General features: G+C 45.5%; 1 protein-coding gene across 9 annotated transcripts in view; it reads left to right on the forward strand.

Annotated features, from left to right (window-relative positions):
- The window catches only part of Spats2l (spermatogenesis associated serine rich 2 like), a 172999-nt gene that overhangs the window by 137801 nt on the left and 16324 nt on the right, over positions 1-18874 (forward strand). For all 9 annotated transcript variants that reach the window (XM_052749492.1, XM_052749497.1, XM_052749494.1 and 6 more), the window contains one exon: positions 15596-15654. In XM_052749492.1, coding sequence (XP_052605452.1) covers positions 15596-15654 — 59 coding nt within the window. The remainder of the gene's footprint in view (positions 1-15595; positions 15655-18874) is intronic.

An 18874-nucleotide genomic window follows, 5' to 3' on the forward strand; every position in this document is an offset into this window, starting at 1 on the left:
ACCTGCTGCTGAAGCCTTGCCGGTATCTGAGCAAAGCCTTTGTGCACACATGCTTGCCCTAGCCGGACAGATGGCCCTATGCACCAGGCAGATATCATCTCTTTGACATTTTAAATCCAGTGGTCTTTTCGGGGTGTGAGCTTGAGGAGGCCTCCCAACAGGAAGTGACCGGTGAGGCTTGTGTTTCCGAATCACCCAGTCACAGTGATATCTTACCCCAGTGCTGTTCCTCAGATACCCAGAGAGTGTCAAATTATTGGGATGGGCATCCTCTGAGCCAGTCCAGTCTGAGGTCATGTCAGGAGGTGTATCATGCAGCACAGCTCTCTTGTGAGCTGGTGACCAGCCCTCCCGGTCACCAGCTCCAAACGCTCATCCCCTCCTCCCACCTTGGCACTGCTTTTGTGTGGTGCCAGGTGTTGCTCACGATGCTGAGAATCTGGTTTTTCCACGCTCCTTAGGTCTGTGTGTGTGTGTAGCTTAGTATTTCCTGAGAGAGAGTGCCTATGATCTAATATGTGCTTCCACACCACACTCTAATAGTTAAACACTCCTACGGCTTTTCGGCCACCCTTTACAAAGGCATCACACCCAAACTTACTTCTGTGGCCCCAGAATTCAATTTTGTCTTCTCTGTTTGTTTGGGGTGGTGTTTTCCTTACAACTTGGGTCTAAAGAACTTAAGATAAAATCCATCACGCACTGAAATTAGCATCTAACCCTACATCTCAGTGACCCTCGACACATTCGCAATTGGCATCCTGAAGACGCTGTGGAACTTCACATTGGATTTTGCTCTTTCAGTATTGATTGTAGTTTTATACGTTAATCCACCACTAGAAAATCCCTACAGAGTTAGAACTAGAAAAATAGTTCACTGTGTATCCTCTTTCATGACTTGGGTGTGCGCTGTCTCCACGGTCCTTCCTCACCACCTAATGCTCATTTTCCATCCTGCGTGTTATACCGTATCTATATGTGCACTTGTTTACATATGTACGTGTGTGTGTTACGGCTAGTGTGTGTGTAAGGGGGAACACACAGTATTTTTCTTTCTGAGCTTGTGTGCTCGCTTGGTATTATATATTCTTTGTTGTTGTTTGTTTGTTTTTGGTTTTTCGAGACAGGGTTTCTCTGTGTAGCTTTGGAGCCTGTCCTAAATCTCACTCTGTAGCCCAGGCTGGCCTCGAACTCACAGAGATCTGCCTAGCTCTGCCTTCCGAGTGCTGGGATTAAAGGCGTGCGCCACTACCGCCCAAATGGTATTATATATTCTAAGTCTAGTGCATCCAACATGGCTCCAGGGGTGAACCTGACTGGGGCGGCAAGGAAGTGAAGGAAAAGACAGATAAACAGACCAAAAGCCGGGCTCTGGTGGGCTAGACTCTGACGGAGAAACCCGCAGCACCCTGGCAGCTCAGCATATTTGTTCTATAGAGCTGAACAGGGAGGTGGGGCCATTGCATACAGATAAACAAGGAGGCAGGGTGTATAGTGTACAGCCGGGTCAAGGAGACGGGTTTAACCAGTCTAGATAGGAGCAATCTCTGTAGGCGAACAGTCTTGGTGCCGTAAACATCTGGCTGGGAGAAAGCTGTGGTGGACATGTTCTGCACACACTGTCGGCATCCACGAATGGACCAGATAGAAAGGCTTTGCCGTTTCCCGCTGAGCCTCGCCTCCTGGAGGGAAGGGTTCGCCCTTACTCTATAGGTCTTTGGCTCTGGGGTCTTTGACATGGCCAACTCAGCGTCACTCAGAACTACACTCACTCGGGGCTTTTTCTACCCACTCTATAAATCCATCGTTTTTCTCTAGGGCTAATTTTCATTGTTGTGATTGAAGGAATTTGCCAATCATATTGCTGCTTTATTCACTAGAGCAAGAAATTGGGACCAACCTAATTGTCCATCAACAGATAAATGGATGATGAAAACTTGTTCGTGGGGTTTTAAATCCAGGTGGTTTTCTTTGGGGTCTTGTAACAATTGAAAATCACTGGATCTTGTGGAAGGGATGGTAAGTCGTCTGAAGCCAGCATAGACGGTGTCTCTCAGCTGGTGAATCTCTCCCCTCTGGGAGACAGTTGGTCTGGCAATAATGTTGACTGTCACAGCTGCAGGGAGGGAGTGTCACCAGCCTCTGGTAGCACGAGGTGAGACCAGGGGCACTGCTAACAAGCCAAGGATGCACAGTACGGCCTCTCCACCGGTCTTCCTTCCTTTCTTCCCATTCTCCTATAACAAGGACATGTTTGGTCCAAGATGTCGATACTACCGAGAATTCCCTAGTGGAAGAGAATGCAGCATGTTCTGAGGTACCTCCTTGAAGGAAAGACAGACTCTGCAGCACTGTGAGAATCTAACTTCCGGCACCCCATCCTCCAAGGCCAGTAGTGGGGATGCAGGAAGGGGGATTTTCTTTCCCATCGCTTTCTTACCACAGAGCCTTCCCTTCTCAATCAGTGGTAGGAAAATCTTTTTCCCCATACTGCCCGAAACATAACCCTTCCAGCTACACGTTTTAAAGGTCAAATTACATTTTTGCCTCCCTGAGATCAGAAAAAACAATTATATTGTAGTATAGAAAATTGAAGGCTTTGCTTTTTCTGGTCTGTTTTTCATTATAGAATTCAAGTCAGTCCTTAGAAGGAAATGGAAAAATTAAGAACTGAAGGTTGTAGCTAACGACAGGCAGTCACTCTCATTAGCCATTCTGTCTCTACCGGAGTCTTTTCCTCGTTTTACAGTAAAGCCAAATATCACAGTGAGGACCAGGATTAGGACAGAGATCTGAGGCGTGTAAAGAGAAGTACAGTGGGGAATCGTTCCATTAAGCACCTGTTGGGGGATAGTCTTCCTTGGCTTCAGGCAGGCAGCAGTATTGCTTGGTGCTCCCAGGCGTACATGGCTCATGTCCAGCCACTCTAATGCCAGCGACATACTGTGAGCAAGCCCTTGTTCTGTGTGAACTGCATGGAAGCAGAAGGTCCTTTTGGATAGCTTATGGTCCAGTGGTGGTTGAGCAAATACTTGGTCATTTAATTACCTTCCCTTAATTAGGAGAATCCTTAGCATTATGGAGCTACATATACTTTGATAGGAATGACACATATTTGTTTTTTGTTTTCTTTTTTTTTTAAATGACCCTAGAATTTGATCTGTATCACAAAACAGATGGCAACAAGTCGATTTGGCATTGAGTTCAGTCACATGAAGGATCTTGATCGAGGCGTGGGGAATGAGTGGGAATCCCATTGTAAAGCCAATGTGGCAGAAATAGTGAGCATGACTAGTGTGTGCCTTGGAGTGCTGGCACCTGGTGTAGTATAATTGTCCAGTCACAAACTGATGCTTTTCCATGTCCCTTTCAATAAGATGTATCTATAATGGGGTCTCTAGCATGAGAATGACCTGAGGAGGCTTTTCAGCTATTTGGCCATGGCTACATAATGATTGCACAATGCTTTCAATTCCCTATTTAATTATAAGAAGTGTGAGAAACAATTACTAGATTTTGCCAGCTTTAAGCCTGAACACATAAGGAAGAACAAAATCAAGAGATTGGGATATGTGGTTTTTAGTTTTTGTTTGTGGTGGTTTTTTTTTTAATAAAAGTCAGAAGTTTGAATTATGTTTTTATTTTTAAAATGTAATAAAAGGCTTTTATGTCTTTCCGCTCTGGAAGTGAAGACAATCTTCGGAACCATCAAAAGCTATCCAAACAAGACTTTCTTACAAATCCCTTTCTTTCTCATCAAATGGTTTTTCTCGGTGCCCACCTGTTTGTGCCTTGTACAAGACACTGTACAAAGGAAATTAAATAAACCTGTTCCTTCCCCCACATCCAATAGCCCATATTATTTGAGAATATTAAAAGAACACAGTGTGAGAATGAGCACACACTTGCAAAGGATACATGGAGACAATAATAAAAGAGGCTAATAAATATATTTATGCCTCAAGAGGGCCATATGGATGGATTTTGTTGTCGTCTAGCTGACAAATTGCCCAAAATGACTCCTTTTCCTCGCCCTACACCAATGTAATAAGCAGGAGTAGGCTCCAGGATTCATTCCGAAACTGTGAGAAGGGCAAATACCGCATCACGCGGAGGAACTCAAGGTTCCTGCGACTTTGCGACTGGCGAGTCCCCGCGGCACGGTGCACTTCCAGATCTTGCCTCGTTTGTGAATATATGTCACTCTAAATCAGTGCAGCTCACTCTTTGGCAGTGGAAGCTTCCCTCTTCCTATTTTCTTCCGCCCTCCAGTTTTTCTCCGCAGCATTCAATGTCTCCCCCGGGCCACTGCTGGGACTGAATGAATCAGTTGAAGGAAGAGCAGGCCGATAAATACAAAAAGTACTGAACTGGCCTTTTCGGTTTAGGTACAGTCCCAGGAAACTGGCGTAAACAGCGCCTCACACTAATAGCCTTCCTGGCCCCTGGGTGTGGATTACCTCCATACGTTATGTCAGCCACACAGCCCTGGGAGTCTGCTTGGCTTTCACTGCGGGCTGCTTTGCAGTGCAGACCCTCCATAAGAGCGGAGGACAGCCTCGGCATTGCTTCTGATTTTGTTCTGAAGTCTGAAAAGATGATGTCTGAATCTTTTCAGCAGATGAAGGCTGCCAGTCCACTAGCTAGTCACACGCTGCTGAAAAGAAGTGACTGTTTGATGTCTTAGAATGGAAATAGGAGGCGACATTAAGCCAAGTGTTCTGTCGACATATCCCGGTAGGGTAGGTCTTTCAAGAATATATAATACAGCCTGACAGTGGTGGCGCACGCCTTTCATCCAAGCACTCGGGAGGCAGAGGCAGGCGGATCTCTGTGAGTTTGAGGCCAGCGTGCTCCACAGAGCAAGTTCGAGGACAGCCAGGGCGACACAAGGGAACCCTGTCTCCAAAAGAGAGAGAGAGAGAGGAAAACTAAGATGAATTCCTTAAGCATTGTCACAGATAGCAAATGCATTATCATATTGAAGGAGAGCTATTCTATATTATAATTTGAGAATGGGTCTTAGAGTTTTTTGCTTTGTGTTTTTTTTTTTTTTTTTTAACCTATGAGACTAGTAGGGAGTAGGACTCAGGAGTTACTCTGGACAGTTCGTCAGGTAGGCAACAACCAATAATACAGCAAACTTCACAGGAAGTGGGAGTGGGAGAATTCCTTCCATGTGTGCGGCTTTCTTATTTCAGCGGCTATAAACTCTTGGCTCGTACAAAGCCATGTTCTAATAAAAGTCACACTCTCCAAGGTTTATTAACCACTTAATTAGGAAGCATGTGTTGGGGAGTTAGACAGAATGGGGTTTGAATTTCATTTTATATATTCTAGCTCAGAAGCCGATTGAGTTTCTTACATTGACTCAGCTATGAAACCGAGATACAGTTAACCACTCTCTACGGCTCGTATGAATATTTCTGTGTAAGTCAGTAAGCTTGTCAGATCATTCCAGAAAATGACTAGCCTGCTCCCCAATGGACACTCACTTAAGTCTCTATTCTCTAACATAGCATTTAAGAACATTCTTTTCCTCTACCCCGAGACACTGGCGGGAAGTTACCCTTCAGCTCTCCTTAATTAAAAATTTCTTTCATAAAATATATTATAGTCATATTTTTCCCCTCCAAGATCCCCTCTACCTCCCTACCCACCCCCTCATGCTCTGCTCTCCTCTCTCTCTCTCTCTCTCTCTCTCTCTCTCTCTCTCTCTCTCTCTCTCTCTTTCCAAAAAGAAAGAAAATCAAAACAAACAAAAACAATAAGACAAAAATGTGACGAAACATTAAGTGCACCAAAGGAAAGCAAAATGGAGTCCATTCTGTGTTGGCCAATCACTCCTGGGCATGTGGCCTGCCCTGGAGTGAGGCGATATACCCAGTGGCTGTCTGTTGGAGAAAACCGATTCTCCCGCTCCCATCAGGTATCAACTGTAAATAGCTTCTGGGTTAGGGGTGGGGCTTTATGTCCACTCCCCCGTCTCAGTGCTGGGGTTTTGTCTGGTTTGAACTTGTGCAGAGCTTGTGTGTCTCTGAGTTTATGTGTGTGTTAGCCCTGCTCTGTCTGGAAGATGCTGTGTTTCCTTGTTACCCTCCAGCCTTGGAGGCATTTAGAAAGTGCTGGATCTCGGGGACGGGGTGTGAGAATCTAGCCACAACTTTACTATTCCTTGGGTGAAGAGAGAAGTGAAATAAAGGAACTCCCGATTCTGAATGGCTACATGTGCCACCAAGACCGTTCACCATCTCTTCATGTCTGGCTCTCTCTCTCTCTCTCTCTCTCTCTCTCTCTCTCTCTCTCTCTCTCTCTCTCCATCCATTCATCTCATAGGCAGAAGATTGTGCTCTTGGTGGCACTTCTCAAACTTGTTTGTAAATGAGGAGCATCTGAGCTCTTCCCCTTCCCCAGAGATGCTGATTCCACAAGTGTAGGGCCCGGGAATCTGCATTCAGTGAGTTACACTGAGCAACCGAGTCTGCGCACCACAGTTGGCGAATACTGCTACAGATACTGAAGGACAGGGCCAACCGCTTCCCCTAAGAAGCCATGTCTGGTGGGCGCAGACAGAAACAGGCAATGCGGTGGACGTTGTGGACAAGTGGTGTGGTACAGGGGCAGGTGGAGGCCCTGTGAAGAAGCAGGAGGAAATAAGCCCTGGCTGGCTGTTTAGGAAAGGGGTCATGGGGCGGGGGGGTGGTACCTGAGTCTTGAAGGAAGCCTAGAAATTTGCCAGATAAAAAAGGGGAGATTCCATACTGAAGGAAGCAGCAGCATGAAAGACCACAGTACATCTGGGAGGACTAAATTCCCCAGGCTTCGCTTCATCAGTAGATGAGTTGTGAACACATGCCTTTCAAATCAGAAAAATCCATCACCGTTCATCTGTATGCAAGAGATTCAGAATGTCTACTTTTCAGAGTTTAATGTCTATTTGCCTTCCCAATGTGGAGGTATGTAGAGCAGGGTGTTACTGAGACAATGGTGGCATGCTTGTGTAGAGGGTCCCGGTATGCATTTCTCCCTCCCTCCCCTCTTCACTGAGAGCCAAAGGAACTATAAAACCTGCCAGATAGCCAGGGGCAAGAAAGGCCAGGCCTGGCTGCCTTGGCTTAGATGTGACAGCGCTTCTGATCCTTCGGGTACCACAGCAGTCTCTTACACTTTCCATTCCCAAGTAATTTGTGTGCAACATCTAGGACAGCATCTGCAGAGATAACTTGCCCCACCCCCCTCTTGGTTTTCCCAGGATGTTTCTGGAAGAAAATACAGCAGGGCGTTGAGAGAGGTTGGCTCCATCTTGTGCACAAGACAAAGAATGATTTTTGTCTTGCTCTGTTTTATTCTGAAATATTTGATTTCACCTTGCTTTCTGTATTTTTTTCAGCTTGTTAAATGAGCATGTAAGATGAAGTAAAAGTGTAGAAAAGAATGTTAGTCAGATGTCCAGATGTTATGCCTGTGTGATAAGACAGTTGGCATCCATTTCAAGCTGCTTCTCTTGGGCTGCTTTAAAAGAGGTGGAGGGCTAAGTCCTATTTTTTTTGTAGTGAACCTGAAATGCAGTTATTTTCTTGACTAGTGCTTTCAGAGAAAGACATCAACCTAAGACATAATTAGCAAAGACACTTAGTAACTAAAGCCACATATTCCTAGCTCAACAGTTGGTGTTGTAGATTTGTAGACTTAAAGGATTTTCTAACTCATGTCCTTTTCAAAATTCCAAGAAGATAAATGAGTCCCTGTGGGGTTTTATTGAAATTGATTATGTTTTGAGGAACTCCGGAGTCTGGTAAGTGTTGGAGTTAGTCTACACACTAAATCTTCACACCTCATTCCCAAAATGCAGTTCAAATGGTACAGTCAATTATTTGTCGTTGTAGAATCCAAACATGAACTCTGCAAATTAAGAGAGGTAAGCCCACTACATATCCGGTAACTCAGCCCAAGTGATAGGTTGGGACCAGTTGTTTAGATCTGGGGTGTTTGCGTGACCTTGTAGCTGAGTGGGCTTCATGTCAGGAAAGTCAGCACCTTACCTGTTCGATGATCCTGTTAGTGGAAAACTCTGCAAGGCTATTCTAGCCCTAGTGTTTATACTGGAGACCTAGGTGAGGTTTGTGTGTTTACCGAACGACACCTTTGAGTTCAGCCTTTAGAAAGATCCACTTGCCACCTTTGTTATATTCAAGGGACAAAATCCACTTTTTACCAGTTAGGAACAGAATTGGAGTTGTTGTAAAATGCAAAAAAAAAAAAAAAAAAAAAGTATAGAGGATAACAGTCCAGGAATCCCAGCAGCGCAACTAAGATGTAAATAACTAATACAGGCAGCTACTTTGAATGAGCTCAGGGTTAAATCCGCCACAGTGGAAGTGGGGAGGAGAGATATTTCTCTACTGGAGTAGACTTCTGGGGACAGAATGGTGTGGGGAGTGAAGAGTGAACGGCGACACCTGCATCCAGCCCAGAGCGTAGAAGGGGGACAGAGTGGAAGGATTCTTCCAGTGGAGAACGGAATTGGGGGTGGGCCGCTTGTACAATTGGGGGTGTCTCTTGCAGCTAGAGCTGCTGACCCTCCCGGCCTAGGACTATAGAACCACACATGTTCTAGCTGCGTTTGTAGTCCCCAAGCCAAAGAAGAGACTCTGTTGATAGCTGCAATAGTTGAGAAGTGGATGAGCTGAAGTCTTTAACTAGTTCTGCCCTGGCCTCGAGAATGGCTGGAATACTTGAGTTGGGTTGGAAATGGGGCCCATGGGTCAAGTACATGGGCCCTCACATATAAGAGAAATTCTGTTCTTCCCTTGAGGCACAAGCCCCTCATTCCAAGGGATGAAGACTGCTGAGATTTCGGACAGCATGGACCCCCTCCCTTCCGTACTCAAGCTGGTGAAGAACAAGGAGAACTCCCCAGCTCCAGGCCACTTAAGGGGCCACCAACAGGGTCCAACCCAGGGAACTCCATAATTCTTTGTCTCCACAGTAATAAGGAGCAGAACCCAGAGTGGGAGGAAGGCTCTTAAATTACTTTTCTTCTCTAGTTTAAGAGAGACCGGGGAAGGGAGGGTCCTTCTACCCAGCAGTCTGGCATTAAGGCTTATCACTCATTTGCATGCTTGTGCTGTGTGGTACAGGCAGGAGGGACGGAAGTACTCCCTTACCAACCTTCCTCCCCAGCAACTCACCTTTCTGCACTAAGAGGCCAGGATCCAGGTCCCTTCCACAGCCTGCCTGCCCTGCCTGTCTCCTGGTGCTCCCAGTTTGTGTCCGCCTAGTGGGCAATCAGCAAAAGGAGTTTCCACTCAAGCACTTTATCCATAGGAAGCTTCCGAACCACAGTGGTCTGGGATCCGATGGTTCCAGCAGTTTCTCTGCCTGCAGGCTCCCCGAGGCAGAGTATCAGAGGTGGAGCAGGCCTCCTTTTAACTCCTTGACATCCGGTTCTAGCTGCTGCCCACACTGGTTGAAGTTCTGTTTGATGACTCTGCTTTCGGTCCTCTACGGTGACCAGCAGGCTCCCAACCACAGTGGCCCCGTGGGGGGCTGCCTACCACAGCATCTTTACTTTGTAAGAACACAGGCCTGTGTGGCTCATTTAGGCTCCCAGAAGAGGCTGTTTTTGTCACTCTGTGCCTTGGTCTCTAGAATGAAAGATGAGTCTTCCACAGAACAGAAACTCACGAACAGATTCTGACTGAAGAGCCCTTCTGATTCCTTTTATCATTGCTATTAGTTCCCTATAGAAAGAACCAAGACACTGGGAACGTTTTTTATGAAATGACACTTTATCTTTGTGATTAACTATATAATAAACTATAAAGTTTTCGCCATGGTAATCTCCTCCTTAGACCTTATTGCTTTGGTAATAAAAGCTTTTTTATGGCTACAGGATAAAATTTTATTATCCAAGTAGTTTAGATAAAAGGAGAAGATGTGTTTGGAAAGGGTAAAAAGGTACGTCTGAAACACGTGAGTTTAGCATGGATTTTATGTTCATTCTGCTGATGGAGAACATGCTGGATGCATCTTAAGTGGAAGCCAATTAAAGAGTTAGGTGTTTCTGTCAAGTACCAAGGATCACCACTAGAAAATAGGACCACTCCACACTTAGGCTCTTGGATTAATGGAAAAGCACACATTTCAGCAGACAGTATCACCAACGCCCTGTTTTGATCCTGCGTCAGAGCCTCTGCGCTTGGTAAATATCGTAACCATTTTATTCCTCAGCTTGTATTTTAAGTGATGAAAGCCAGTCCATGCCCAAAAGTGTATATATTTTTACACAGACATGATTTATATGCAAACACTACAGTATGCCCATTAAGAAGCCCCATCATTGTTATGCCACAGAAATATAGGTATGTTTCTTCACAGTTCAGCCACTATCGAACAATCCATATCCATAACAGAATAAGAGCGTAAAGGTTTTAAAAACTCAGTTGAGATTTTTGAGGCAGTGACCCTTAAGCAAAGATCTGAAGAAAGAGTTCATTAGATGAAGAAAGGAGTTGGGGGAGGAGGTGGGACATTGTCCTTGAGGCAGAGGGCACGTACCAAGGCTCTGTGGTAGAGGCTGAGCAGGGTTCCTGCCTCCTGGGGTATTGGGAGGCTTCAGTAAGATTGTCCTGTATGGCCAGGCAGCGGTGGCACACGCCTTTAAACCCAGCACTCGGGAGGCAGAGACAGGCGGATGTCTGTGAGTTCCGAGTCCAGCCTGGTCTACAGAGCAAGATCCAGGACAGGCACCAAAACTACACAGAGAAACCCCTGTCTCAGAAAAAAAAAAAAAAAAAAAAAAAAAAGGTTGTTCTATAGGGTGCTGGCCCACCAGCTGATGGGCCTGGCCGAGTCAATCAGCACTCAGTACTAGTAAGAACTGGCTCTTGCCTTGAGGCAGCTGCAAGCTGATGTCTCCCTACCGAGGAAAACCTCAAAAGCAAGAGTGGCCTCTCCTTACCCAGCAGGACTGTGGTGGGTGCACTGATGCCCTCTCTCTCAGAGGGGCCTCCCATCCTTCCCCTCTGATAACTCCGAGCCAGATTTCTGTCAAGATGCCCTCAGTCGTGTGTCGTCGTCTCCCCCCACCCCCCCACCCCCCCACCCACCCCCAACCCCCATCCCCCACCCCCACCCCCGCAGCATTTCCGGATGTGCCTAACCTTGTCCTTCTGAGAAGACAGAGTCATGCAAATGGCCCTGACTGAATCACTCTCCAAGCTGACTGGGACACCCAGGCTGTAAGGCCGTTTGAAAGGCTTTAGACATGGCCATTCTCTCTTGACCTGCTCTTAGTCCGGGGCTCAGGATGATGTGTTGCTGGCTCCTTGCTGTCTGGCGGCCTCCAGGGGACAGACTAGCCTATACTAATTCATCTGCCACATTCGTTTCCCTTCCCCAAGCCTCGTGCCTTAGGAGCAAAACCCGGGAACCGGAGGTCCAGTGTGATGAGACTCTTGGGGGACGGTCAAGTGGCCGCTCCTTAGGCAGAGTCCTGAGCCTGGTATGCGGCTGTCTCTCAGGTCAGAGCTAAAACCTTGGGCTTGCCTTTGTGCGTGAGGTTTGAAAGCAGTCTCCTAGAGAGGGAGCAGTGCTGAGTTGCTGAAACACAGGAGGATGACCTTCCCTTGCTAAAACACCCATGGGAATGGAAGCGTGGTCTGATGCCAACTTCACAGGCTTTTCCACATCCCCAAGGGTGCGCATTAAGCAGATTAAGAGTTTATTGTGTAAACCTTCGTCCCTCCTGTTGCCAGCCCAGAAGGTCTGAACCAACCACTGTGTGACTATCCGGCTTTGTTTAATATGTGTTCCACCTGGGGCTATGTATTGTACCACCGATGCCCATCTTGTAAACTCTCTGAGCACAATGTTATGTTAACAAATCCTACCAACAAAAACTTAGCAGGATCGTGTAGCCGGTAAAGAACTTAGCAAAGCCTCTTCCCCCACGGCATTCTCCCTGCCCAACACGTGCAGCCTACCAGGCTTCGTGACATCCGGGGTCTGTTCTCTGCATAGGGACTGGGATGGTGAGGGCTGGTATCTCTGTGGAGCATACTGGCATCCTGTGATAGTCTGCCCCTCTCCCAACTACCAACCTCCTGAGGCCGGGCCAACCTTGTCCAATGGATGCATTTCCCTTCGTGTGCGCTGTGTATATCTTAAAACCTTTAGCTCTTCAGACATCGGCTAGATATACCTTCTTCTGACCATCACCATTTTCTTCTCTCTGTCTTGCTCTCTTGGTGAGTCCAGCAGATCCTCTCATATCTCTGCAAAAAGAATGCAGGCTCCATGATGATCAAAGAAATCTTGACTCTCCCACTTCCTTCTCCCCACTTTTCCTTTTCTTTGTTTCCATAGCTGTACCACCCCCCCCCCCCCCCGCCCCTGCTCCAAAACCCTTGACTGCCACATGGCAAGCACTTAGCAAATATTGACCCGATGAATTGAATTAATGTTTTGTGGCTCTTCCCAGTTCTGTCTCTCTCTCTGCACCGTATCTCTAAACAGCATCCCAAACTCTGTCACTCTATTTGTGACGAGCCGGCAGCACAAGTCACTGGCCACTCTCACGTGACTCCATTGTTCTGTGAACCCGTGAGTCAGCTGGGGTTGCCCAGCCTCTTGGGCCCACATGAATTTTCCTGGCCTGCCTTTCTGTGTTCTATGGAAATCCAAAACCTATTTCAAGAGAATGCATGAGTTTTGGGGGTGCATGTGGGCTTTACATTCTCCCACCTGCTGTACCTTCAGACTCTGCCTCTTCCCATCTGTTCATCCCTGCAGCAACCCAGGTGTGATCAACCCAGCCACTTCCTCAGTGTGTGTGTGTGCACCCATGCTCACTCAAGCCATCCACACCAAGCCTAAGATGATCCAGGCATCCCACTGCTGTGTACAAGGCCACAGCAACCCCTTAAGATAGCACTTAAAATAGCCTGGCTCTTGGAGGTCCTTTTGACTACCCCACCCCTGAGGTTTTTCCTGGCTCTCAGCCCTCTTGCTGAATCGTCTCTCTCCTCCCTTTCTGAGGGAGTGAAAATTTAAAACCTGTTCCCAGGCAGAGAGTAGTTTATTTGCAGTTTGAGCTCCTGACTGCGATATCATCTTATTTCCCTAACGGCTTATCTATTAACCTTCGTCTCCCTAGACTAAAATGCAAGTGCCCACCCTAAGAAAGTTGTAAAACTATACACTCAAATAAGCACCACACTTGTCTCTATGATGGCAGCATTTGTAGACTTGACAAGAGAAGGTACATCGACTTGGTAGTCACTGGAACCCGAGGTCTAGTGACGCAGTCTGGCACCGTACGCATCGCTCAGGATGTGCTGGTTTGTACAGAGGTGGACCTTCAGAGAAACATGAGACACCTGTAACAGTGAAGACTCTCAGAGAAAGGAACTCGGTCAACCGGGACAGGGATGGGGACAGACTTCCTCCTCCCCATCTAACCGTCCGTGTTGTGCATTTCCCATATCTAAGACAGACTGTCGCCATGCCTGTGTACTGTCAATAGAGACGATACAGAAGACTGCTTACCCAAGAGTGCTCAAACCCAGTGACCTTAAGCCATGTGCGTCATGGGGACTCCTGATGCTGTCTATGGTTGAGGGCCTAGGCTCAGAGCCCAGTCTTGGAGAAGGCGCCTGGCACCGCACAGGTCACTTTCCACTGGCAGTTCCTGGTTGCAAAGAGCTGAACTCCACGGCAGACACTTCCCACTCGCCAAGTCTTAGGTTATGCCTTATTCAGAGTCCCCAAAGGTTAGATACATTGACAAACCACTTCTTACCTTGACCAATTTTGCAAATAACCAAGAAAGAAATTTTCAACACTGTAAACCTTGAAAGTACAGGTGATTGAACAATCTCAATTAGTGGTAACTTCAATGCATTGAAACACATACTAAATGAATTTATAATTAAAGTATATAATAACTCTTTGACACCTTTGGAGGATGCTAAAGAACTAACTAGCTTGAAACCCGATGTACAAAAAGAAAATCAAACATCTACCTTACCTGTACAAACTATATTTAATTACAGCCAAACAAGTGGTCATCATCTCAGCCTCCCTCCCTCCATCTCTGTCTGTGTGTGTCTGTCTGTCTGTCTGTCGAGACAAAGAGACAGACACCATGCGGATTAAGCCCAGAGCTGTGAACACGCTAGCCAAGTGCTCTAACACTGAGCTAAGCCCAAGCCCGTGAAGTTTCTCTTTATAGAAAGAATTCAGTAAATAAAAGACTCATACAAATCGGAATTCTCTACAAACTGTGTCCATCTAGACAATGATGTTGATGACTGTTAATAACAAAAGAAAGAAGAATGTCTTATATTCAGTACAATGTCTTTATTAGGTGATGAAAATCATGTTTGAGCTGTCTTCTGGAGGAATATTTAAGTATAATTCTGTCAGCACACACACAAAGATATAACACATTTATAAAGTATTCTATGTCTGAGGAAGTCAATCCTGAATCTTAAAAAATTTCTACATCTAATAATTTTATAGGAAGTATAAAAAGAGTGGGTTTAATAAAGCCAGAGAGATGTAATTAGCAAAATTCAGACTTTGGATAACTCTTGAGGACAACTTGATTCCTTCAAATAAATTGCAAAAGAAATGAGAAAGGAGATGAGAGGGAGCTGGTGGATTAAAACAAGAACAAGTCTGTTTTAGATCTCGGTTTAAACAAACTACTGAAAAATTAGGGAACAGCTGTGGAAACCTGAATATGTAGAAACCTGAAGCATTCATTGAGCTATTAATAATGTTTTATGTGGTTAAAGTAATGTGGTTATGATTCCAGCAAGTCCTTAAAATTCAGATATATGTACGGATGCAGACAGACAGACAGACAGATAATTTGTGACCAAATGAAAATTAAAAGTGCGGCTCATGTCTATGATTTAAAGACAAATCTGAGAAGGGATATAGAAGGTATTTGTGATATGTTGTTTCTTTTGAGAGTGGAACTCGGAGATTAGGGGCTGGGATGAGAGAAATAAACTTGAATAATTGCTTTAATTAATGAACTGTATTGGAGTAAGTTCTCCAGGACCTTGCTGTGCTGGGAGGATGGGAAAGTATACACATTTATTGTCGAGCTGGCAGGGACAGCACCCTGGAGCAGGCTTGTCCAAGTGTAGTCCTAGGACCTGCATCAGAACTGGGCCCGTCTCCCTCCCTCTAAGCTAGGATCTCGGAAACAAGAACACAGAGACATTTGCGAACAGTCCTTGATGTCTTAAGTGCCAGCTTTTCAAATCCTTTTCATTGTTTTGGAACTTTGGAATGTGTAAGGAAAAAATATACCCATATTTAAATGCAAAGCGATACAGTTCTGGAAGTCAAAAGGCCTTTTCTTTTCAAATGTGTTGACAGTGATTTAATCAGCAGATGTCACTGTGTTATCCTTGGGGACATCCCTTCCATGCTGCTTGTTTTAGAGACAGGGTGTTCTCCTGGCATGGTCACACAAAAATACTTGGGGTAATTTTGTTTCGTAACAATCCTTTTTGTGTGTGTATTTCCATTGCTTCTTCAAAGTTTATAAGTTTTTGTTTCTGTTTTTCTCCAGCATCATTGACAAAGAAGTTTCACTGATGGCGGAAATGGATAAAGTCAAAGAAGAAGCCAGTAAGTATGCACATGGCTGTGTGATAAGGTGCTGCCTGACCCAAAGCAATCTGTGAAAAAAAAAAAAAAAAAAAAAAAAAAAGGAGTTCTGGATTTGGGGCAAGACCCTACAATTCTGACTGAAATCCTGGTGGGTGAGCTCCGTAACCCCAGGCAGGCCACTCATCTCTGTGTTTCTGCTCCACCGTCTGGCAAAAGGACAGAGCCATAGCTCGTTCCTCACAGCTTTCGGTGCGGAATATTCACTGAGGAAATGTGAGGTGTCTGCTGAGTTCTGTGAATTCAAGGGGACTTTCATGCACACACAGAAATTAAACTTAATCATATTTAAAAGGACAGTAAGTTTATGATTACATCTGTGCAGATGTGTGTAGTATATTTGGGGTGGGTGTGTCAACGTGTGCATGTAGCATGAACCCGTGTGTGCTTGCTCATGTGTGTGAAGGCCAGATGTCAACCTCAGGGGTCTCCTACCACACTTCACTTTATTTTTTGAAAAAGAGGCGTCATTGAACCTGAAGTTCATCAGTTTGGCTAGACAGCCGGTAGGCTCCAGAGATCCACCTGCCTCTGTCCCCCCAAGGAGCCGAAATTACAGATGTGCACCACTGCACCCGCCTTCTTCATGGGATTGCTAGGTCACCCACAGGATTGAACCGATTCACCTGAGGCTTGAACTCGGGTCCTCAAGATCGCACAGTAGGCACTGTACCGACTGGGTCATCTCCTCAGCCCTGGCGTTGATTTGGGGGAAGCAGATATTCAATTTAAAGACAGTCATTTTTAAGTCCATACAATTTACAATCTCACTATGTCATTCACAGTCATTTTAGCTCATTCGCTTTTAAGTTCAAGTAACTCGAGTTTATCAAATTGAATTCCCCTCGACGTTGCTCCTGTTTGGCCTAGGGAATGTAGCTCAATTTGAGAGAGCGCTCGCTTAGCGAGCCCTGGGTTTGATTCCCAACAGGACCTAAACCAGACATGGCGGTGCATGCCTATAATCTCAGCCATCAGGAAGCGGAAGCAAGAGTATCAAAATAGTGAGCTTGGAGCCAACCTAGAGTAAATTAGACACTTTCACAAGATGAAAAACAAAACAACAAAATGGGTGCCACTTACAGCTGCCTAAATATTTGTGATGGGGCATGTGTGTGTTTAATATATCTGTCTCTTCTCAAGCATTTTAGGAACCTGACGATGCACTGATAAACCAAACATTCAAACTATCCCCGAGCTTTTAAGTGAGTTGTATAGGATTAATAATTCAAAGACAGAAATGCACTAAATGAAATTTTCTTAAAGTACTCCAATCCTGTTTACAAACTCTGTCAAAAATGCCAACACCTGCCAACTTCAGTAAGAGGAAACCAATCCATGTTTTAACTTAAAATTATAAAGATAGATTGCCTGATAAAGCAAATCCTTTACTTGAATAATGAACACAAGCTCGGTGTGACAACACACCCCTTTAATCCCAGCACTTGGGAGGCAGAGATGGGTGGATTTCTATGGGTTTGAGGAGGCCAGCCTGGTCTATATGGCAGGAGACCCTGTCTCAATTTTTTTAAAAAGTAAGTAGATAACTAACACATTCATATTGTCATGATCACTGTAAAACTTCTCCTACATTTAATACAAAATATTAACATTCTGGGTTTTATTTTATGTGTGCTTATGTCTAAATCTCCCCTCTGTGACAAGTAACTCAGCAAGTAGCAGGGCAGGTGGTGATCTGTGTGTGGTGGTGATCTGTGCAGATGGTGATCTGTGTGTGGTGGTGATCTGTGTGAGATACAGTCTGTGCAGATGGTGATCTGTGTGTGGTGGTGATCTGTGCAGATGGCGATCTGTGTGTGGCAGTGATCTGTGTAAGATATAATCTGTGCAGATGGTGATCTGTATGTGGTGGTGATCTGTGTAAGATATAATCTGTGCAGATGGTAATGTGTGTGCGGTGGTGATCTGTGTAAGATACAGTCTGTGCAGATGGTGATCTGTGTGTGGCAGTGATCTGTGTAAGATACAATCTGTGCAGGTGGTGATGTGTGTGTGTGGTGGTGATCTGTGTGAGATACAGTCTGTGCAGATTGTGATGTGTGTAGTGTAGTAATGTGTGTAAGGTGGCAATCTGTACAATGGCAATCTATATACCATGGTAATCTGTGTAAGATGGCAATATCTGTGCACCATGGCAGCCTTACACAGGGTGAGGTTCATGGGCTGGAAATTTCAGCCAAGACAAGGTTCCTCAGATGGAACAGGGTGCATGGCTGATCCTTTCTCACTATTGAATCCAGTCTGGTATGTTCTAGGAACCCAACAACCACATTTCTCACCTGGGATGTACTTTATTTACAGTGCTTTTCCTGGGCGTTCTAAATGCTTCAGTCTTACCCAGATTTTATCTTATGAGTTAGTTTAATGGCCTTTCAACTCAATCCTTTTTCATTTGACTACCAATATATTTACACACACACACGTACATATTTGCACAAGAATGAAAGATTAAACCAAATTCTTTCCTTTTTTTTTCTTCTCCTCTGTACCTTGGCCATAATTCAGTTTTCATTTTTGAAAAGTAGCAATCAATATTTTTAGTTCAAATTTTTCAGGGGTGAAGGGAGTAAGGGTGAGATGGCCCAGCAGGTCGTGGTCCTCGTTGCCAAGCCTGTGGACCTCAGTTTGCTCCCCAGGACCACGCACAGGAGAAGGAGAGCGCCATCCTGTCCTCTGACCTCCACATACACACTGCGTTATGCACAGGCTTACGCACGATACATGCACACAACAGATAAATGTAATAAAAATGCTAAGATCACAAAACACGGAGAACTTTCTAGGGGCTGAGTAGAGGGCTCAGAGTGTAGAGCATGAGGGCTGAGTTTGAGCTCTCCTGTTAAATGCCCTGTATGGGATGTGTTGGAATTCCTGGCCACTCCCCTACCTACATGACCGCACATGCGCAGTTCAGTAGCCTAGTAAGGGGCCCTACATTCTGCATAATCCATGTGCTGCGTGATCACATAATTTGCGCACAGTGTAATCACGCAATCTATGCACATGCATGGTGCAGCTCTGTAAACCCATATGCGCATGTGCAGGGGAATCCATAAGAAGTGGGACACAGACCCCTCCTCCTCCTTCTCCTTCTCCTCCCCGCCCTCTCTCTGCACATGTCTTCCACAGGCCTGGTCACGCTCACTTCTGTCCCTCTTCT

The sequence above is a fragment of the Peromyscus californicus genome, unplaced genomic scaffold, assembly GCF_007827085.1.
Source record: "Peromyscus californicus insignis strain IS unplaced genomic scaffold, ASM782708v3 Scaffold_21__1_contigs__length_65335640, whole genome shotgun sequence".
Lineage (NCBI taxonomy): Eukaryota > Metazoa > Chordata > Mammalia > Rodentia > Cricetidae > Peromyscus > Peromyscus californicus.